Here is a 22,867-nt window from a genome sequence, read left to right as displayed (position 1 = left end):
GGTATATCTAGTCAGCAAAATATCAACCTTTTTTTTAAACTGAGTGGAAGATGACAGATTCAGAGAGGCTGCTGGCCATTATATTGTGGTGGAGCTGATTTAAGAGATTGCTCCAAGGAAACAGGGCGGTTAAGTGGGTGGTCATCTGATTCCAGCACCCGGCTGCAAGGGAAACATCCGTATGAAGGAAAGCAGGGCAGTCGCAGATACACCTCAACTCATTATTTCCACTCAATAATGGATGGCTGAAGGTATGTCCCTACATTCCTAAAGTTACGTGGAAGCCCTCGCTATGGAACAAGGTGAGTGATGGAGTTATTAGTCAGCTGATTGCCTTCAAATATACTGCTAAGAGATAGCACAGCTGACATTTTAAAGGGCTGGCTGCACTCTAAGACCTGCTCCCAGACCCCGACACCAGCAGGTACATCTGCTCTCAAATGTGATCCACCACGTGGAGCTCTATGAACATTATAAAACAGTGACACACATCTGTGTCCTTGCTGACTGGGTCCACGATGAGAGGTTGTCCTTCAAGCCCTCCTTACCCAGAGTGTTATGGACACCATCTGCCTCCTCCTTGACACTTTCATCCAAGCGCTCCAGATTCTGGACCAGCAAGGCAACCACCTGCCCATCAACCTGAGCCACAAAAGAGGGAGACATCAAGGTTAGGAGAGGGGTTCCTAAGGGAGTGGGGGTGGCAGAAATCAGTGCAAAGCAGAGGGGTTGCTGGAAAATCAGAAGTCAAAACATAATAATAATTATAACAACAACCAACACTGCAGGGAGATGCACTCTGATAAAGGAACAAGCTGGCTCTCAAAGCTCCCCCCCCCCCTTAAACTCCACTGCAGTGTTTTCCCCGTAATTAATTGGACAACTTTCCTACGTCAGACACAACTGAAAAACACCTGAAGAATGTGAACCTTGTCACAAGTCTGCTATTCCCTAAATCATGCCTTGATTGACTTATAATCTCTCTGAATTCCAAAGTGCCAAGCGGAACAACCCAACTGGGCATCAGCTGCCTGTCAGCCTTGAAAGCAATTGCCAGTTGCGGATGGAGCGGGATTCCAGTCCTGCTCGCCTGCTGAGGGGCTGGGGCAGAATCCAAGGGCCAGCAATTACACATAATGAAAGCCTTAGGGAAGAAATGCCGGGAGGGGGAACACACACCAAGCAATCACTCCCTGCCTTTTGTGATGTAGCCTATACAACGAATGCAGCTGAAGGCAACTTTATCTGATTAAAATTATCTTTGGACACGAACAACATTCACTCTGAGCACAATTTAGCAAGCCAAGACATCTGCTATTATGCTGCAACCGATTTCACTGAGCTGGTTCTCATTGTTTATTTTTATTATTTACTGAATTTAAGAATGTAAGAAGAGCCGGCTGGGGTAGACCAAAGGGGGCTCCATCTACCGAGCACCCTGCTCTCACAGGGGCCGACCAGATGCCCCAGTGGGAAGGCCACAAGCAGGATTCAAGCGCAAGAGCCAGTGTGGTGTAGTGGTTAAGAGCGGTAGTCTTGTAATCTGGGGAACTGGGTTCGAGTCTCCACTCCTCCACATGCAGCTGCTGGGTGACCTTGGGCCAGTCACTCTTCTTTGAAGTCTCTCAGCCCCACTCACCTCACAGAGTGTTTGTTGTGGGGGCGGAAGGGAAAGGGGAGTGAAAGGCGGGATATCAAATCCAAACTCTTCTTCTTCTTCTTCTCCCCTCCTGCAGTTCCAACAACTTGTACTGAGAAGCTCTGCTGCCTCCAACTGTGGAGGAATAGCAGAGCCACTGGGGCTAGGAGCCATTGACAGCCCTGCGGGTGAACATTAGGGTGGGAAAACCTAAACACAATGTGTTTAGACTCCGCAAGGACAATCCATAGGACCCTGAGTTCTTAGGTGGGTAGGAGTCCATGGGATGGACCTGAAGCAAGGAGAGTCAGTAATGGTGTGGGGGTTCGTGTCAGACTAAGACCTGGGAGACTGTCACGGTCCGGTCTACGGGCAATCAAAGTCCCGGCTGAGGACGTCGGGACCGGGGGCAAGATGGCGGGGTGGGAGCAGGAACAGGGGTCCAGGAGTCAGGAAGCCAAGAGTCCGAGGGTAAGAGAGCTGGGAGTCACAAAGTCAAGGGTCCAAGGATCGAGAAGCAAGGAGTCAAGAAGCCGAGGTCTGAGGATCAGGAAGCAAGAAGCCAAACATAGCAAGGGAGGAAACGTATTGCTGTGGCAAAGAGCCAAAGGGAAATGCTGACCTTATATCCCTTCCCAGCTCTTGCCACCAGGTGCAGTTAGTTACCAAGCAGCCTCCCCTGTGCGGCCGCGCCTTGCCTCCCCAGAACAAACTCAGGAAGGCCCCAGTCCTGCAAAGCCCTACTGGTCCCAGGGCCTGGCTCCTGCACGCACTCCTGACAGAGACCAGGGTTCAAATCCCCACTCAGCCATGAAGCTCCCTGGGTGTGACCTTGGCCCAGTCGCTGCCTCTCAGTCTAACCTACCTCACTGGGTTGTTGTGGGGATTAAATGAAGGGTGGGAGAACCATGTCCACCCCCTTGAGCTCCTCGCAGGAAAAGGTGGGGTATAAATTCAATAAATAAATGCAGTAAGTAATGAGTTTCCTTGATGCTCCATCCTGAAGATTTTCTGGCACAAGAATCCTTCAAGAAAGCATCCCCTGGAATCTAACCATGTGGACAGAGCTGAGCATGACCAACTCCTGCCCTTCCAGCAGATCTGACTAGATGGTCTGTTAAGATACCCTATCCAGTTCCATGGATCAGAGCACCCTCACAATTTGATGTCAGAACACCACAACACTCGTGGGGTGTGAAATCACGCTAGCGGGCAATCCAGTGACCTTGGCTCAAATGTCCAGAAAGTAATTATTCCCGTAAAATAAAGGGGAGTCATTCAGAAGTCATCCGTGACCCATTTCGCTCAAGGTAGACAATAAAGCACTCTCGAAACCTGGCTATTGTCAGCAGGCTTGGAAGAAAGGAGCAGGCACAAAAGGAGCTTTTGTCCAGGTTTATTGCTTCTCTGCGCAACAGATTCAGAACACAGCCTCAGCACCTACTTCTGGTCTCCCCCCCCCCCCCCCAGCCTCGCCATCTCATTCATTCGTCCGGCTCTTGTAACGAAGAGCCGGTAATTAAAAAAAGCTCAGAGGCCAGCCAGAAGAACTCATTTGGGGCAACGGTAATTAACCTCTGGAAGGTAACATCACAAACGGAGAGGCAGGAGAGATTGTCGGGGAGACGTTTGCAGCCACTGCTCTGCTCCTCCAAACTGACAGCTCCCTGCCCTCTCCACCCCCGCAGAGCAGCCAAAAGGCCGCAGAGCAGCCCAGGTGTTTCACGAGCGCAGCAACCGCTTCCCCTCAAAACGGAGGGTGGAAAGGCTCACATTGAGATGTTCGCACTAGTGCTGACAGCAGGCCTGGCGTCCCTTCCAGCACAGCCCCATAGAGCCCACTCAGCCCGGCAGTTCTGGCCAGCTAAAACTCAAGAATTCTCCCCAGGAAAAGGCGATTAGGGCATGGATGCATTTCCCGCAGTGAAGGAGGAGTGCCCTTCAACTATGTCAGCCGCTTTGCCTACCATCACTTGCTGCGAAACGAGAGGGGCTGGAAAAGAGAGGTGGAAGGGCAGCTCAGCAGGGAAGAAATGGAAGTTTAGGAGGAAGAAGGGAACGTCAGAACATCAGAAGAGCCTTCTGGATGAGGCCAATGGACCACCTAGCCCAGCATCCTGTTCTCACAGGGGCCAGCCAGATGCCCCAAAGGGAAACCCACAAGCAGGAATTGAGAACAAGAACAGCCCTCTCCCTTCCTGTGGTTTCCCGTAAGTGGCATTTAGAAGCATGGCTGTCTCTAACCAAGAATATTCTCTCCTCTCATTCATATTCCCATTTAGTCCTTTCTGTCCCTGGATTTCCCGTGGAGAAACCATTTTACAAAGAGGGTAAGCATATCCCTGGCTGCTAGACCCAATGGTTGAGCTTCTCCACCCGCTGTTCAGAGCGTATTCAGACGCTGTGCCCCCTTCCAGGTTGCTTGGGATCACGAGGGAGGAGAGGGGTGTTGCACTCAGGGCCCACCAGGTCCAGCTGTCGGCTGAGAGACCAGGATGCTGACTAAGTGGGTTCTTGGCCTCACCCTGCGAGGCTTTTGGCATGCTCCCACGAGAACATCAAATGGCAATGCACCCTGACCCTCTTCTTTCAAGCTGGGTGCTTGCCTTCGAAAGCACTGTTCATCTCTCAATAGTCGCAACCAAACAGATGGCTGTGTATGGCTGTGGTAAGAAAATCCCGGCTTGGCGTTACAAGGAAATGCAAGCCAAGAGCCAACCACAGGGGGCTCTCACCCAGGCAGGTGGTCTGGCCAGAAGGGGCTACTCACCAGCGCGTCTATGAGGACCTCAGCTCCTTCCTCACTTTCGTGAAGGGTGTCGATGTCTGTGAGCTCCTGCAGAAGATCCACCACAGCTATAGACACATGTACAGAACGTTAAGGAACGCCAGGTTTTCCAAGTAGGCAAAGCCGCTTGCAGCAGCAATGAAGACACCCCTTTTCCGCCGTGCACACACAGACACTGCAACCCCAACAACAGGATCCCTTGCAAAACGAGATTCCAGTAATTAAGCTAATCAGAATAGCTAATCAGGATCAGTGTATCTGAAGAAGTGTGCATGCACACGAAAGCTCATACCAAGAACTGACTTAGTTGGTCTTTAAGGTGCTACTGGAAGGAATTTTTTTTTGTTTTGGCAGTACCTCTACGTGGCAATTGCTTTATTTGGTATGTTTTGACATGCTTTTTATTCATTGCCTGTGACTGCTTTTGTTATATTTTTGTAATTAGGCAAATCTTTTCATGTTGTAAGCTGCCTCGATGGAAAAGCGGCATACAAATCAAAGGTTCTGGCGATGATGAAAGAAGTGGTGTCAAGGGTGACACCTGGCTAGGAAGTGGTGCTGGGGAGCCTGGGAGTGCCAGGTGCTGCCTGCAGTAATTGCATCTGAAAGTGATCGTTAGCCAATTTACATTTATCTTTTTAGCTGTGGCTTCGAAACAGAGGCTGGACATTTTGTTTGTGGCTAGAGTTTATCTGCAATCCTACCTGGCCCTCTAATTTCCTTGACTCCCCCTTTTCTCAGGAGACATGGGCAAGGCCCGTGACATCTATGGCTCTACCCAACACCGCTTGGCTGCTCCTGGGGCTACGACCTGCCCTAGACTTAATAGCCCTATTTATCTTCAACACCAGTCCATGGAGCAGCAGGGAACCGAGGTACCAGGACCCATGTTTGAATTAGCTGACAGCAAGCTAGACCATTTGGGTATGGCTGCAGGGCATGTCACACAGGCAGAGTAGAATCATAGAATTTGGTATGGACAGCAGCCCTCATTTTATTGACAAGGGATGTGATCTGACAGCCAAGGCATCGTGAAAAAATGCACAGCTTCTGGGGTCAGCCCATTCCTGTTTCCCTGTTTTTTGCTATCTTACTTGGGAATAATTTCAAAGACTTTCCACAGAAAACAGCGCACTGCAAAAATCCAATCTGTGGATGTCATGCTGCCATTGCGAACTTGAAAGCAAAGAGACTCCTAATGAGGCTGCCATGCTCAACTGGGCCAGGATGCTGCTGCCACCAAAAACTTCTGGTTTCCAAACTTCTGGTTTCTTGTTCCCAAACCTGTAACTCAGGGCTTATGTAACAGATAGATCCTTTAAACCGCAGTGCAGCTCCGTCAGACACATTCCCGCTCGTTAGGCCTACTTGACTATTCTCCGATACACGACGATCAATCCTGACCTATTCTCTGCACATCACAAAAGGCAAGCCACATTTTGAGGTGTCCTACATAGAGGCCTCCTGAAGTAACTTCCTAGGGCAGCAGAGAAAGCTCACTGCCTTCATCTCGTGCTCTCCTTTCCCTCCTTCTGGAATGCATAGTTGGACTCCAAGGCCAGGCTCCCCAACATAGCGCAGCATCAGAGTTGTCGCTTCTCCACAGAAGATTGAAGCTGCTTGCAGCAGAAAGAAAATGCCCTGCTGAATGTCGAGCCCACAAAGCCTACTTCATAAATGTTGAAAAGTTTCTCTGGCCCACCAGGAAAGAGGAGTTGTAGCTGTTATTCATTAGATATGTTGTTGTTGGCCCTCTACAATGGGGTCCCAGAGAGGGCTACAACTATTTAAAAGTACAGTGTAAATCAGTTAAATCAATTAGGTGTCAGAAGCAAATCTGTGAGGAGAGGGCTCCACAGTTTAGAGGCTGCCACAGAGAACACCCTGGCTGTGCTTTCTGGGGCAGAGGGAGGTAGAAACTCCAAGACAAAAGGTGTGATAGAAATGCAATAAACAAATAAAATATATTATATGCTGGAGTGATGGCTCCGCCAGCAGCCTCCCTGCCCACTCAAAGGTCCCAATGGGATCACCAGGAGGGTTCTATCGATGAAATCAACAGCATACCAAACAGGCAAGTCATGGGCTCGTGTGTGTATCCTGAAACTTGCTCCATCATGTAACGAACACTCTTCCACTCTTGCACACCTCCCTCACTTTTGTTAAGACAAGCATCTGAAAGCTGGCTTTCTAGTGAATGGGGGAAAGTACAATGGGAGAAGGGATATTTAGCTTGCAGTCCTTATCTGGGTGGATCAGAGAGTGCGGCTTAGTGTCAAGATTTATCAGGGTGGGGGCTTAACTTATCATTGTAAACTGCGGCCCTTGAGGGATGCAGCAGGATAAATATCTTTGTGCACAGCTCTGCAGGTAGGGAATCAAGAAGATGCTGAAGTCCCTGTGCCGTTAATTCATCTTGGAAAGGCCAAAGGGGGAGAAAAGGAGGGGATAAGGAAAGCAGGATTTGTCTCTGTCAGCCATGCCCTCAAGCCTCAGCTTGGCTACACACACAGAGAGAGAGAGCGCGCTCTCTCTTCTGCGTTCCAGTTGCCATCGCTGCAAAATAAAATTTCAAGCTCACACAAGGCCTGTTTCAAGTCTGCAATCCCTCTCCATTAAGAGGCAGCTTTTTCAGAATCAACTTGCTGCAGATGTTGCCAGCTGGGCTGAAGAGGTCTGGAGAAGGAAGCAGCTTCTCTTCCCAGGAGGCTCTCAGCCTTTGCTAATTTAAGCCACCACCTGAGCATTACTGCTTCCTTGCATCCTTGGCTCTGGTTCAGCAGAGGAGCTGCCTTGTCCACAAATTAATTTTATCACTGGGGATTTTATCCACCTCGCCTCTCCGTCCTCCTCCTGCCAAAGCACCAACCTTAAATCAAGTGTGAAGAGCCAGCTCAGTTTAGCACTCCTTTCAGGGAGGGGCGGGGGGAGCCTTCAAAACATCTCTCTGGTCTCACTTTACACAAAGCCGCATTTGCCCAGGTACTTCACTTCAAATGATCCTTGCATTCTCACTTCTGCTAAAACGCAGCCTTTCAAGTCTAAGGATTCGATTTGCTCTCTCCTGCTTTGCCTTCCAACATTTCAGAGGAGTTCCAGCAGCTCTTGGCAACTTCGCCTTCCCCAGCGGGGCTGCAGGTCACCAGCCGAGCCTCTGCCCCCAATCTAAATGACAGATACAGGATGACCCTGCTTTGCTCAATGCTGGGCTGAGCGATGGATATTCTGACAAGTCGTCAGCAGTGGCCGTCACTCCCAGGCATTAGCTTCTCAGGGCTGGAGAGACACAACACTCTGCATTCCTTCCTCTTAAAGGTCACGGCAAGCAAGACCACCAAGTCCCAGCCAAACCCCCCACTGTTCGTGTTTTTCCCCGAGAATGACAAATCCATGCTGACCTTTGGGTACAAAAGGCCACTCTCAAGCTGCCCGCAAACCTCGTCTCCGGCCAAAGCTTTGCACTGCCGCGAACTAAGGGGACAGAGATGGGCGGGCACAGCAGGCACTTCCTGCTTTGCTGCACTCACTGGGCTTTAATACTCGTTCCTTGTTCTGGCAACCTGCTCTTCCTGCAACTGGAGCACAGGGTGGCTAACGTAAATTGAATCAAGTGAAGCAGCAGAACAGTAAGACACAATTAAAACCACAAACCCACAAGTCTTAACAGAGTGCAGCTGACACAATTATCTCCAGCACCACCAAAAAAGCATTTTTCTCCAAACCGTATATCTGGACAAATAAAGATGTATTTAGCCTTTATCTACAGGTTTCTCCTGCAGGGTTATTTGATGTTATTGTTAAGCAACCGGGGGAGGGGGGGAGTTCTGTGAGCACAGGCACCACCACCAAAAATGCCCTGTCTCCTGTGACTGGCCTACTCTACACTCCAGCCAGCGGGACCAAAGACAATTGACTTTGCAATTTTTCCACTCCGACCAGGGAGATGATGAGCAGTGGGGTTTGATCTGCAGAACGTTGTTCTCTGCAGAGGCAAGCAAGCAACAAAAAGCCTAATACAGAATCCTGCTAAACCCAGGAGCAAAGAGTTTGTCTTGCTCTGAATGCCAGGTGAGAAAGTCACAGGTTGGAGAGCTGCAGCTCACGGGAAAAGCTCTCCACAAAACCACGTACATTTTCATGGAGGAATCTGGCCTGCACCTTTTGGCCACACACTGCCCAACTTGCGATTAAACATTCCTGCTGCAACAGGGCCATCCTTAAATGACTCAGAACTTTGGAAAATCCTTAAAAACAAGTTGTGTGTGTGTGTGTGTGTGTGTGTGTGTGTGTGTGTGTGTTTAGCCTGCCTGCTCATTTGCAGTCCTTTTGCCATGGCACTTCTGTGCCTAGCAGACCAAGCTCGTTTCATTTGGTGTGGGATGTGTGGGGAAAGGGCGTAGTACTTCTGATGAAGGACGTGCCGTGCTCCCTCTGGGGTCCTTTGTCCACCTTTGGTCCCCATCCTGCACTCAACTCTCACCTGTGGCTCCTAGCAGGTGTCAGCATGTGTCTGCACCTACAGAGAAACACTGCGCTCTCTGCAGCCTTGAATTACTAATCCCAGTCTCACCTGCTCCCAAGACGTGGTCTGCTTTTTCTTCTGCTGCTTTTCCCAGCCTGGGTTCCTCCCCTGCCAAGACTGACCTCTGCAACATCAATCCTATCAGCACAGCTCACGCCCCCTCTAGCCCAAGTTCCCCCCGCTGGCTTTGAGGCCGAGTGACAATGCCACAGCATGCTGCTCTGAGCATGCATGCCTGGCTTCAGACTCTCACGAGAATCCCAATTGTGCTGTGAGTGGTAATACACAGAGAGGGGCAGCGGCAGGAAACCAGAACTGCGGGGGGGGGGGGGCACTGACAGCAGAGCCTGGCTCATCCACTACAGAAAGGATATCGGTGTTGTCGTGGCCAAGCAGCCCGAGGAGGGAGTGCACAGCGTTGAGCTCCACCAGCAGGTGGTACAGGTCCGGCATGGTCGCGATGACGTGCATCTCCTGGATGATGTCGTTGAGATCCAGCTCGGACTCCATGAACCTGCAGGAGGAAGCAGGGCAAAGTTCAGCAGGGCCAGCAAAGGTCCATGCCCCACCGGCCAGCTAAGTGCCCCCTGGGGCAGATATGGCTGCTGCCATCTCACTGGCCATAGGAAACCCCAAAGCAAAGAAGAAAGCAGGAAGGGGCTGAGGGAAGGCCAGCCTGTTGTGCATATAGCACCATGTTCTCACAGGGGATGAGAGCTTCCTTCGATGCACCTCTTCCCCTAAGGCTTAATATATGCTTAATAAATAGGCAGCATTCTGCAGCCCTGGACTAGCCAACGTGGGGCGAATTCCCTTTGGGATGCGCACCAAGTTCCCAACTGCTCAGGCTTTCTTCAGGAATGCATTATGGGGCAGAATCCAAAGAGAGCTCTCCATGGCTAGTCTCCATTAGAATGCAAACTATATAGGCAAGATGTGTGTCCCCTTGGCTGTTTCATCTTCTCCTCAAACACCTTCTGCCAGGCCCATCGCTCGTCCAACCACAATCCTTAGAAACACTTACTCAACCCTTTTTTTCCCTTACTGTACATATCAGAACCTTCCTTGTACCTTATTTGGAATTGTTTTTTCACTCTAGCATTTAGCTGTTGGGTTACTCCTTAACTGGCTCTTACTGGTTTTGTGGTCAGACCATACTCTTGCACATTAGAACTGGGCCTCATTGATAACAGGTTTTGCTGGTGCTTTTCTCTTCCATGTTCCATCTTTCCCCTTCCGAGGCTTCTCTGCTTTCCTTCACCCATTTTCCTGACCCTTGCCTTCCCTCATTTCTCTAGACCTAACCCTGCTCAGACTTAACATTCCAGACTGTAAGCAGCTGGATCCTGCTCTCACTGAGGCAGTGACGTGGAGCCACCATCTCGCCTGCAGTAGTTGCCTTCCTATCAAGGCCAAAGACACTCCCCAAATCCCAAACCCAGCAGATCCTGTTTATGCAGACCCTGGAATCCTCCCCCCACTTCACCCCCATCCACCCACACAGCCACCAGACTACCTTGTGGGCTCTTCTGTGTTCCAGCAATCCCCAAAATTTAATTTATAACTCTGTCATTTAGAAGAGAAAGCATGCAAGAAGGATCCAGGCATTTTGTGAAATTGAAAGCTACAGGACTGTGGCAAAGACCTGATCAGCCAAAACTGCGCACATCAGCATAACTGCCCATATCAGGGCACCAAGTGCCAAGGCGCTGAATAGAGAACACTGCTGCTGCTGCTGCTGCTGCTGCTGCTGACGACTGATCAGTAAGTTACATGCAGTGCACGTTCTATTAACTTCAATTGGAAAGTAAAGGAGACAGGGCGCAGAACTTCTCAGAGGCCATTTCAATATTGCAAAAAGCAAAGCAGAGTTTGGAGGAAGATTTTGCTGGGTTTTCATTTTGCTGGGACCCAGAAAAAACGTTACGTTGTTCTTTCACAAGACTGCATACTTAGAGCTGTAAAAACACCCACCGAAAATGATGGCACATATTCAGCTCATCCTGGGCATTCCTAAGAGAGTGGCTTCAGGTGTAAATTAATTATACAAATTCCAAATGCATCCAGTTTATACCATGGGGTTGGGAACTGGAAATCCGAACAGCTCAGCCCAGCTCTTTTGTGTGGATGCCGGCAGGTCCAACGCTTTGGGCTATTATGATATTGATCTGCAGGAGATGTTTGTGCACAAACAAGGGAAAGGACCCTCCTCTCACTGCATGTCTTCAGAACTGCCTTCTACCAGACAGGACTGCGAAGTCCAAGCCTGCTATTTTGGGGACACTTGCATAGAGTCCAGTTAAAATGTGGTTATTTTTCCATGTAGTATTTTAACAAGATTTTTTTAAAAAACACCATCAATCTTCCCTGTGTGATTTGGTGCCATTATACTTGCCAAACAAAAAGTCCTGTTTGAAATTCAGCAAATAAGGCTTGCAAGCACACCGCTGGCAGAGACTAAATTTGAACCAGATACAATATTGTGATTCTGCACACGGAGCAAAGGGGGGTTTCATTTTGTTTTTCCACACTGCCTTTAACTCGCCCACTGGGACCCTATCAATTCCCTCCAAGGCGTTCAGCTAAGCAGCTTTTTCTCCACACTTGAAGGAAACTCTGCCCTCCAGAAAGGCTCAGGGTGCCCTGGGGGATCCGGCATGGATCGACTGCTTGCAATTCACCAGCTGGGAGGAACAGCCGAAGCAGGGAGCTGCAGCTCAGCCTCAGCATACCCGCCTGATGCTCTCAGGGGACACAAACACGGCCTGATGGGCCGCGAGAGATCTGGATTCTCACTGGGCTCTGGAACTGAGAAAGAGCAAGTGCCAGCAGAGGCTAAGCAGGGTAGCAGACAGCCAAGATAACCGGCAGGGCTGATGAACGGTGACAGCAGCTGCGGGAAGGGAGAGCTATCAATGCAAGAGCCCCGAAGAAGGGGAAACGGTTCGTGGTCCGTAAGAAACTGCCACTCAAAAAGGTCTGCAGCAGAGTGGCAAAACCCATTCCTGCCACAGAATGGAGAGCTCCTCCTCCCTTCACCCCAAAGCTCCCTGGGTGCAGCGTCCAATGGCTTTCATGAACCAACAGCCAGCTGCAGCTGGAAGTGCCATTCAGGCGACCTGGCAAGTCCTGAGTACATTCTTAAAAAATGATGGGAACCTGGTGCAGGTGAGCAGGCAGGCCTGCACCTGGCAGGCAACAAAAGTCATCCCAGGCTGAGCTTACGAGGAGTGTAGCAAGCTTGTCAGAGGCTAGAGTGGAGATGCGGGATGCAAAAAGACATGGACCCTGGATCACCGGAGATGCTGGGGCATCTAAGGGGTAAGAGACCGAGCTGCAAAGCAGGAAATCCGGGATTCAAATCTCACCTCTGCTATGTCACTAGGTAGGTGGCCTTGGGGAAACAGCTCTTGCAGCCTCGGTTTCCCCATCTGTAATATGGGGGTGATAATAACTGACCTGCCACTTAAGGTTGTTTTAGGATTACAAGAAGATATTGAGTAGGCAGAGATCTTTGAATGCTCAGAAACCCTACATGAATTCTTTAAAGGGGAAATAAAAGAATAATTGACTGAGAGGAGGTGGACAGAGAGAAAACTGAGCTGTAAGCAAGCATGAGCTCAAAAGCGTTCAAGGAGGAATAAGGAGCAAGCTTGTTTTTGGTACCCAATCCATACAGGAAAGGAGATTCCGACTAAACCTTAGGAAGAAATTCCTGATGGTAAGAGCTGTTCCAACAGTGGAACGGACTCCCTCAGAATGTGGTGGGTTCTCCTTCCTTGGAGGTTTTTAGGCAGAGGTTGTACAGCCATCTGTCTAACTACCAATGCTTCAAAATGAAGCCATAATGTTTTGCCCCGATGCTCAGCCGGTTTCTGTACTAGCTCATGCCACTTTCTGCCTTATATAACTTTCTTAAATGCTACTTGAGCTTCAGTGAAGCCCCTCCTGCTACTTTCAAACGCTGTTTCTGAGCTATATCTGGCATGATGAGAATGTAAAGCAAAGCACATCCCTCTGGTCAGGTCTGTTTTCTTGACACCAAGCGACAGCAGGGCAGAGCCTCGCTGTACAGATTTGCACTGAATAACAGCTTGCCAGATCATGTGCAAGAACAGAAGCTGACCTATCGAATTCACAAGCCACTGGATCTGCGAGAAATTGCTGAGAGCTTTGTTTCTGAACCAAGGAGCCGCCTGACTTTGAAGGCTTATTTCCAAAGTATAAAGAGGTCTCAGTTAAAAGCCTCTGAGTGCCCGGCTCTCATTCTGCAAAAGAGGTTTCTCTGCATTAAAAAGCAACAAAGATTTATCCACCAGCTGAAGTTTCTCTCGGCCGGACCTTTTATTAACAGGGAACTCGAGTTAGTAACCTGAGTATGTTGGACGAAGCAAAAAAAAAAGCGCCAAATCATTCCAAGACTTACTTCTCTGGGTTATCAGGGAACTTGATCCGAAGTTCCTGGTTCTTGTAAGACCTCTTCTCGAAAGTGAGGATCATCTTCTTCACGGAACTTTCATCCAGAGGTTCCTCCTGGCCAAACACACCAATTAACTCATTGTACGAGGCTGCATGATTTCCTCGGCTCTCACAACCCAGCAGCTGTGAACTGGTTCTAAGTTGTGCAGTCTCCCCACCTGCCCACCCCCACCTCCCTTTACGACCCTTACACAGAAGCAAGCTTGCTAAATGTCTCTCCTCAACCCCCAAGCCTCGTTCTGTCCCCGCCAAACCTTCCACAGAAAGGGCAGCCCTCCATGAGTGTTTAGATCCCCCAGGCTTGTTAACTGCTACACAAATAGAGTGGAATCAGCTCCCAAGCCCCATGGAATGTCTTGCTCCTGCTGTGGGGGGCGGGGGGAGAAGAGGAGAGGAAGAAGTACACTTGTGGATCCAGAAGGAAGGGGTGCAACTCAAATCTTATCTCCTTCACATAAGCACAAAACGCTGTTCTACCGTAGAGGAAATTCAGCATCCGCAAAAAAACTGGGTATTTACTAAGCCAAAAACTGAAGGGCACAAATTCCTGCATTGGGGTTCCTTCCAACTCTACAGTTCTGTAATTCTACAAAATAATCCTGTCCAGCTATCAGGGAAATTCTTCCCATGCTGCAGACCACAAACCATTGTACACTGAATTCACGTCCCTTTGCTTTCCAGAGAAAGAGGGGCAGAGGGGCAGCACAGCCTCCTCATGAGAAAAGTACCTCTTCCTCTTCTTCCTCGCCCTTCTCAATGATATGAAGGACCTTCTTCCTCTCGTCCTCCGTCTCCTCCGTCACAGCTGCCTCCTCTTCCCGGTGACGGCCACGCTCCCGCGCACCGCCCTGCTTGTGCCGCACTTTGAGATCATCTTCCTCATCTTCACGAGGCCGTTTTGTCCCTCTGTTTGGCTGCGGACAGGGGCAAAATATATATATATAATGATCCAAGAGAACCCACTTCCATCCCTTTCCCTCACACAGGCAAAAGTAATAAAAATAAGTGGTTATTTCTTTTAAGGGTTGCTCTCGACACATTGGCATGCTTTATAAACTCCAGATACATACAAGAGATCCTACCTCTAGTACGCAGGCACCCAGATTTCTTAATGTTTACTTAACGTTTAAATGTGTTTATACATTGCTGCAATGTCATCACAATCAATTTTATAAATGTATGTGAACATTTGTAGCAGTCATTTAAAAAGTAACCAACAAAAGCACCAGCTGCAGCTCCAATCCTACCATACAGGTAGAGGTGGGAATTGCTGGGACTGGAGAATCAAGTGGAACGGAGACACAAAGCTCCTCCCCCCCCCCACTTGTTCAGAATCCTCCATCGGGATGTAGGGCAAGTCGAGTTGTCTGGGCAATCCAGCTACAAAGTCGAAGGCTGCTGAACAGGCCAGAGACCATGTTTGGACCTCCTGGCTCACGTTGCCCAGAGACTCTTGGGGTGGGGTTTCATTCAGGGGTTTTTGGCTGGGGTCAAGATTTAATTTTGGAGGTGCTTACCTTTTGCTGCTATTGGTACTGATTTCTTGCATCTCTATTGTTAGGCCTTAACATGACATATGGAGATTGTGTCTTTTTACTGAGCGCTTATTGAGACCTTTTATTTACTGCTTATGATTACTTTCGTTATATTTTTGTAATTATGTATTTTTTTCAACGTTGAGTGTGGTTTAACTATGGAAAGGCAGTTACAGGTAGGTAGCCGTGTTGGTCTGCCGTAGTTGAAAGAAAATAAAAAAAATTCCTTCCAGTAGCACCTTGGAGAGCAACTAAGTTTGTTATCGGTATGAGCTTTCGCATGCATACACACAAATGTTCATGCCAATAACAAACTTAGTTGGTCTCTGAAGTGCTACTGGAAGGAATTTTTTTATTTTGTATGGAAAGGCAGGGCACAAACAAACAAGGATGATGATGATGATGATGATGATGATGATGATGAAATGCTAATCCCACTCTCTCCTCCACTCTCACATGAGCTGCCCTTGCACTAGACCATGGATCCGGCCCAATCCCCTTCTAAATCCGGCCCATGGATGGTCCGGGAATCAGCGTGTTTTTACATGAGTAGAATGTATGCTTTTATTTAAAATGCATCTCTGGGTTATTTGTGGGGCACAGGAATTTGTTAATATATTTTTTCTCTCCAAAATATAGTTGGCCCCCCACAAGGACTGAGGGACAGTGGACCAGCCCCCTGCTGAAAAGGTTTGCTGACCCCTGCACCAGACCCTTTCAGTGGCAGGGATTGGCATGAAGCAGACCCCACCCCCTGCAGATGCGGGGGGGACGGACGGGACACCCCACATTCAGTCCCAGAAACCACAGTGCTGTTTGGAAGTGCTGTGGGGAAGCACTGTTTGCAACCCAGCACTGCCTTTGTGATTAGAGATACTCTTGGCCTACAAGGAAAACTGACACGGTTCAGTTTACAGTGCCCCAAAAGAAGGTGTGCCAAGACTGGAGGTGCACATTGGTCTAGCGCAGGGGTCTGCAACCTTTAAGACAAAAAGAGCCACTTGGACCGAAGAAAAAAACAACTGGGAGCCGCAAAACCATTGCGACATTTAAAACAGTGGGGAGTGTCAGGGCACACAATGCGCCTCCTCCCCTCGCTAGTATCCGCCCCGGAGCCGTGGCAAAGGTGTAAAAGAGCCACATGCGGCTCCGGAGCCGCGGGTTGCTGACCCCTGGTCTAGCGTTACAAAGCAAACCTGGCATTTGCCTCGGAATGAGAAAAGAGGGGAAGGGTCCAGCTGGAGAGCCAAAGGTCTTGTGGGCGGGAGGGGGGGGCTTAGCAGCAAAAATAGGAAGGTGTAGGAAAGGTCAAGCAAGCATCTCCTGCTGCCCCTCTTTCCCTGCATGCACTTTACTTGGGCAAACAGAAGTCTGGAAATAAGCACTTAATGGAAGCAACATGTAATTCCGCCCTCACTCAGCTCCACTTAAGGGGTGAAAAAACATTCTGGCAGGAAAGATGCCCCGCTAAGCTCGGCTTCCTTGAGAAGGAACGGCTCTCGCACCCAGCTTGAAATTGCAAGTTGAAAGTTCTGAAATGGCTACAAGCGTTTGCTTTCGACTCTGCCTATCAAGGCAGCGTGCAATCTAAGGCTGCCGGTTCTTGTTTTTCTCCCTCCATTTTTTTTTTAATTAAAAAGCAATGAGACTGCAGCCGTAATGAGGGGCTAGGGGAGCACACCGTTTGGTTGGACGCAAAGTAATGTACCATAGAAGAGGGCTACATCACCAGAACAATTGCTAAATTAAAACTCCACTACAAAGCCAACTCCATTTCCTCCGAGCCTGCAATCGATGTCATTATCGGCAGTTACGATCTGCTTCGACCTCAATTGGGGAAGGCGGGGGGGAGAAATCTCCTCTAATATGCAGTAACGGAGTCATTAGGATAAATTATGAAAGTGCCTCGAGTGTAATTATTAATGCTGCCAACCCACTGGCACCCGAACACCACTGGATTCCTAGACAAAAACTATGATGCGCAGATCCCAAGGCACATGGGAGGAATCTCTCTACAACCTTCCCCAACTTGGTGCCCCCAGATGTTTTGACCTACAACTACCATCAGACTCAGCATCATACAGCCGTGCCGGTTGGGAGTGATGTGGGTGGATGGAAGTTGCAATCTGAAACTTCTGGATGGGACCAGGTCAAGGAAGTATCAAATGATCACCAACGGGAAGCCAAACCATGTCAAAGTAAAACAGCCATCAATACTGCAACAGGGAGATGAGTGATCAGGTCACCAAAACTGTCTCAAAGAACAAACCTTCCATATTCAAGGGCAATACACTTCTGAATGCCAGGGAATGTTGGGGAGAAACAAGAGGGGAAAGATGCTATTTCTCTGTCCTGCCCCCCCCCCCCGGCCTCCCAGAAGCACCTGGCTGGTTGCTATGAGAGATCATGGAGGGGGGCAGACTTTGGGGTCCTCCTTTTCATATCCTTGAAAAGAGACGGAAGAGCGTTTTCATCCTGACCATCAGGCTGAGGTTCTTCCGGAAACCCATTTCACAGATTGTTCCTCGCCCCCCCCCCCCCGATGTTCCATACATTTCTAATTAATAAACTTTCAAAGCACCCAGCATGCTATTAGAGACAGGCAATTTTGTGAGGGCCTGGGACATCCACCCAATTTTCCAGCTGGGGAGTGGTTGTCCAGGAAAGGGTTGTGCTCTCCTAGCCACAGCATCAACACAGAACACATCTATACGTATTGTGGCAGTTCAATGGCTTTTTGAAAAAGCAAGCTTTTTGGAAGCCTCGCAAATGCTTCTCTGGCTGATCTGCTGCAGCTGCAACTTGCCGCTGGTGACCAGACAAGGGCCTGTTGACAGCAGCACTGGCTCCCCGAATCAGTTCTTTTCGGAGAAGGCCGCCTTCCCTAGCTCCTTCCAGTAGAAGAGTGAATTGAGGAGCTTAGCTCTAGCGACTGGCAGGCCTTCATCAGCAACTTGGTGTGATTGGAAATGGAGAATAAGAAGCGGGGGGGGGGGGGAGAAGGGGAGGGGGAGAAGAATCTGGAAATGAATTAATAAAGTCTGCTTAATAAAAGCAAAGTGCCTGCTTTGCATGGTGCAAAGGCAAAATAACCTTGTTACCGTGGAGCTCAGAAATCATTTGTTAAAAGAAATGTGAAATGAATCTTTGGAAGTGAAAGGGCTCCCTTTGTGTGTGGATCTCCGCCGGTTGAATATAGCTGGAAAGAGCCATCAAGAAGAACTACCTATTAGCTGTCAATTTAGAGAGACTTCAGGAAGCGAGCCTCAAATCTCCAGCGATATCTTTCCAACCTCTTAATCTTTTTTCTAACACCTGTGTTAAGCCAGCCTGCCTTCAATCCTGCTTTTCTCTAGTGCATCTCAAAAGCAATAAGCAGTGTCAGGTAGAGCAAGAGCTAAACATTTCCCCCCTCCCCCCACCCTTTCGTTTTAGGAAATTAAGCTGCCTTGCAGAGGAAAATTCATGGGCATTTCTAAAGGGTACATTTCATACTAGCTAACAAGTGAGCACAGAGAAAAGAAATTGCATGCATATAGCTCTGCATGGAGAGATCAGGATCCTCACTGCCATAAACTCCAAAGGGACGAACCTGCTCATTCTCCATCATGGGGGCAGGCTGGCACAAAGAGAGTGGGCCAAAAGTCTGCAAGTGCCCCCCGGGGCCTGCAATGGCTCCCCACTGCCCCATAAGCACAATTCAAGATAATACAGTGGGGGGGGAGTATTTGATCCCCTGCTAAATTTGCCCATTTACCCTCTGACAAAGAAATGACCAGTCCATAATTTTAATGGTAGGTTTATTGAGACTGATGTGACCTTGCCTGCCCAAGTACTAGTTGTACAGTGGTGCCTCGCAAGACGAAATTAATCCGTTCCGTGATTCTCTTCGTCTAGCGGTTTTTTCGTCTTGCGAAGCAAGCCATTGACAGCTTAGCGGATTAGCGCTATTAGCGGTCTAGCGGCTTTTACCGATCAGCTGAGAAGCGGCTTATCAGCGGAACAGCTGATAAGCGGCTTAGCGCTTAGGGAAAGGGCAGAAAAAAAGCGAGAGAAAAACACGGGAACTCGCAAGATTTTTTCATCTTGCGAAGCAACCCCATAGAGAAATTTGTTTAGCGAAGCGCCTCCAAAAACGGAAAACCCTTTCGTCTAGTGGGTTTTTCGTCTTGCGAGGCGTTCGTCTTGCGGGGCACCACTGTACACTGGGTGAAGCATTACAATGCCCTTTATGTGGGGCAGATTGGAAATGGCAGCTGGTCCAGGATGCTGGCCAGGGTATTTCGCAATGAGGGTTCTCCACTTTGGCACACTGCGTTTACCGTGGAAACTATTCCACTGTCTTCCGACAAGCACAGCAAGCCCAAACTTTCTGACAAACCTTGGAGCTACAGAAGAAGGTGAGACAGTCACCTGAAAAAAGTGGTCCCTCATTACACCATCTTCCCATTTGTTCCGTTTTGGAAAGCAACGCAAGGAGGCATAACAAGGGAGCAAACTGCCCCCTCCCAAGCCACAGAGACGCAGGAGCAGCCCCCTTTGGTACACCCAGCACTGCTTCGAAGTTCTGCTTTGGCCATCTGGGCCATAATGGAGACAATAAGCAGACTGGCAGAGCTGGAGAGGAGCAGCACCAGAATTCCTACAGATCAGACACTCCACATCAAAGTCTGTCAAGACAGCTTTTCCTCTTGCCTCCGGAGACATGAGAAAGCAGACAAGCATCCACTTTGCGGAATGTGAAACAGATTAAAGAACCAGGCGACTCTCAAGATTTCCCTGCCTGGCATTTTGCTGAAGGGGTGTGTGAGAGTATGTGTGCGCCATTCTTGTTTTATTTGCCAAGACAGCAAAAAGAGAGCTTTTGACAGCAGCCCTCTCAAGAAATGCCTTCGGCTGCAAGAGCCACCGGATCCTTTTCCAGCACCGCTCATTTCCAGTAGGGAAAAACACACAGTTGCAAGTTGGCCCTTTTACAGGTTAGGAGGGTGAGACTCAACTAAGCTAAACGTTTCTCAGAGTCGCTATATAACCCACAGACTAGAACCGTTTATGAGAGCCCACAGCTGATGGAAATGGTAAAAAAAAATGTTGGTGTTTAGGAAACGACCTAGACCACTGATGCCAGGATGAACACAGACAATAGGAAATTAAAATACAGAGCAGATCTATGGATTCCTGACATACTAATGTAGGAACTGCAACAAAATATTGTGGCTAATAATCCTGCAGGACACTCCCGGCTGTAACTCTGTCAAGGTCTCGAGCTGGGTAGTTCACACCCGTCCCCAGTCGTCCATTTTCATCTTCTAGCCAGCACTCAATGCTCTGTGGTTTCTGGAGACTACTGAGCATGCTCAGCCCCCCATGGGATTTTTTATTTATGATTCCTATTAATTAAATGTATACAGTTACACACACACACACACCCTTCATCCAAAGATCGCAAGGTGGCAGGTTTACAGTACAAAACACAAAATGCATAACATAACAACAACCCGCCTCCCACGGATACATTTAAAAGGCTATAGATTGTTTCATTGGTCAAAGGTCTAGAAGAGGAATGTGTTTTTTTTCCTGGCACCTAACAATATGCAGTGAAGGCGCCAGGTAAGCCTCTCTGGGGAGAGCATCCCACCAGTGGGGGGCCACTACAGACAAGGCCTGGCCTCATGTCACCGTCGTCCAGACCTCTCATGGAGGAAGCGCACAAGGATGAGGATCAAAGGGATGGGGTAAGTGAGGGGGGGTAGTCCTTGAGGTACTGCAGTCCGTTAAGGCTTTATAGGTCAGCATTTTGTTCTTCGTGGGGGTGCCCTTTTTTATATCTCTGCACCCCCTGGGGTTCACCCTACCATTCTGAAATCTCCCAATTTTTCCCCTGTGGTTCCACTGGGCCTCCACGTCCATCAACACATGAACACAAAGCCTGTTATTCGAGGGAATGAAAACTGAATTTAAAAAATCAGTTCTGGCATGTTTTAGAACTTTGCAACTTCAGGCAAAGCAAGTGGCTGAACTTTCCACTACCCTGGCCCTTCTCCTCCTCTCCTGGGTGGCTCTTTGAGGAGGGAGCCAGGGCCGAACTCTCCCACGGAATCCCACTAGAAAATGGCCTCTCAACTGTGGGAAACACGGGAAGGCTGTGAGGGAAGGGGCTCGCAAGAAGGCTGCGTCTTGTCAAACTGGCAGCCCCTGGCATCTAGTGGGCTTGCTACAGGCAGATTTATAGCCTGTTGCCTACCAGAGCAATCTCAATCGCTTTTGCACCGCCAGCAGCAGGCAGAGCCCACGATCCATCCTCATCTTGCCTCTCTCAGCTGTCCTCAAGCATCACGCAGGCATTCTGTTCCGAGGCCCAAAAGTGGCAACTGGGAATTGACTGACTGCAGCAGCACAAATCAGCTTTTGGCAATCGTGACAATTGCTTTCCCCTCTGCTCTCCCGAGATGGATTGGAAGAGGAACCCTTGGAAATAGCTGGACTTGGCTGCGACCCCTTAATTACACGAAGTAATCAGAAACCAGACACATGGGGTATGGGCACAGCCTTTCTGGGCAAAACAGCAGCAATATTTAATCATCAGTTTAGGCCATCTGCAAGTGTTTTGCTGCGCTGTGTAAAAGTTTATGGGTTCCTGAGCTCTTTGCAAACTGACAGGTGCTGTACTCAGTGCAATTGTTGCAGGCGGGGCCCTCCTTCCCTCCCTCCCCTGACCAAATGTTTGGTGCCGAATTAAGAGGCACGGTGCCCAGCGTCGCCCAAGCCAAACCTGGCACGAAGGCAGAGCCACTATTTGATGGAGCACAGCATAGATTAAATGTTTAGAGAAGAGAAATCCAGGACAATCAAAATGGGAAAGCAATTAGTCGAGCTGGCTCAGAAAAGGGGGGAGCCGTGTTCCTAAGGACCTCGGCAACACAATCATGAAGGGCCAAGGGAGCCGTCCAAATGGCACTTCTGCACAACCACCAATCCATTTCCGTGTCGGGACCAAAAGCCTTGCTGGGGCAAGCACATTACACCTGGAAGCAAACTCTCCAAGCCTCTGCACCAGAATTAACTGGCCTCGGAATGGGAACACAATAATACAAAGCTGGCTTCCATTTAATCGGGCTGCTGGCAATGTCAGCAAAACCACGCATGGCTCCTCCCCTGACCCACACCTGCTGCCAAAAAACAGCTCACCGCCAGCTACTGACAGCGGTGCAGACGCAGCATTCTGTCCTCCGGTCCGGAGGGTGCAAACAAATCACCATCTTTTCCCTTGACTCCGTGGAATAAAGATCATAAGCACACTCAACGCAGCCCAGCATTGCCTCAAGCGCGGAAAAACAGAGGCAACAAGGGCATGCATGCCATTAACTGCCACTTTAAGATAATGTGTTCAACAATTGCCTCAACGCAGATAGCCCACAGTCTTTGTTTTCAAAGAACTCTTTCAATGGCATCGGAGGAGGAATGAATGCAAGGCCGAAGGAAGTCCATGGAGGCGGTGCTGAAGCTTCCCCACTTGGAGGCCTGGGCTCAAGCTGATCTATGGGACTCAGTCCTCCAGGAGGCCTTGCCATCCAAATGCAAGACAAGCGGCGGCGGCAGCATCCGAAGGGCATGCGCTCATAAAAACCCTGCTTTCTATTGCACACCACTTCAAAAACATTTGTTCCACTAAATAAGTAAATAATTGTGGATCTTACAAGAAGGGAAAGAATCCAAACCCTAGACCAGTCGTCCTCAAACTTTTTTCTCTGGGCCACACTTTCAGAACAAAAACTTGCTCGCGTCACACTGAATTTTTTATTGGTAGGAAATGCATTGGAAAACGCAACTAGGATTGTGCTTGGTATCACCTGATGCTCTTGCTCTCATTTTGAAAAGGTACCTATCTATATTCTGCAAAATAA

The 22,867-nt window shown here is 49.1% G+C and overlaps 1 protein-coding gene across 1 annotated transcript in view; it reads right to left on the bottom strand.

Annotated features, from left to right (window-relative positions):
- CTNNBL1 (catenin beta like 1) overlaps positions 1–22,867 on the bottom strand; it is an 88,214-nt gene that overhangs the window by 52,612 nt on the left and 12,735 nt on the right. The window contains exons 2-6 of the mRNA XM_083744391.1: positions 14,157–14,342; positions 13,376–13,482; positions 9,324–9,463; positions 4,410–4,507; positions 549–642 (exon numbers count right to left, since the gene is read on the bottom strand). Of these exons, the coding sequence (XP_083600517.1) occupies positions 549–642; positions 4,410–4,507; positions 9,324–9,463; positions 13,376–13,482; positions 14,157–14,342 (625 nt within the window). The remainder of the gene's footprint in view (positions 1–548; positions 643–4,409; positions 4,508–9,323; positions 9,464–13,375; positions 13,483–14,156; positions 14,343–22,867) is intronic.

The sequence above is a fragment of the Podarcis gaigeae genome, assembly GCF_964106915.1.
Source record: "Podarcis gaigeae genome assembly, chromosome: 6".
Classification (NCBI taxonomy): domain Eukaryota; kingdom Metazoa; phylum Chordata; class Lepidosauria; order Squamata; family Lacertidae; genus Podarcis; species Podarcis gaigeae.
This window is presented reverse-complemented; position numbering and strand designations above follow the sequence as displayed.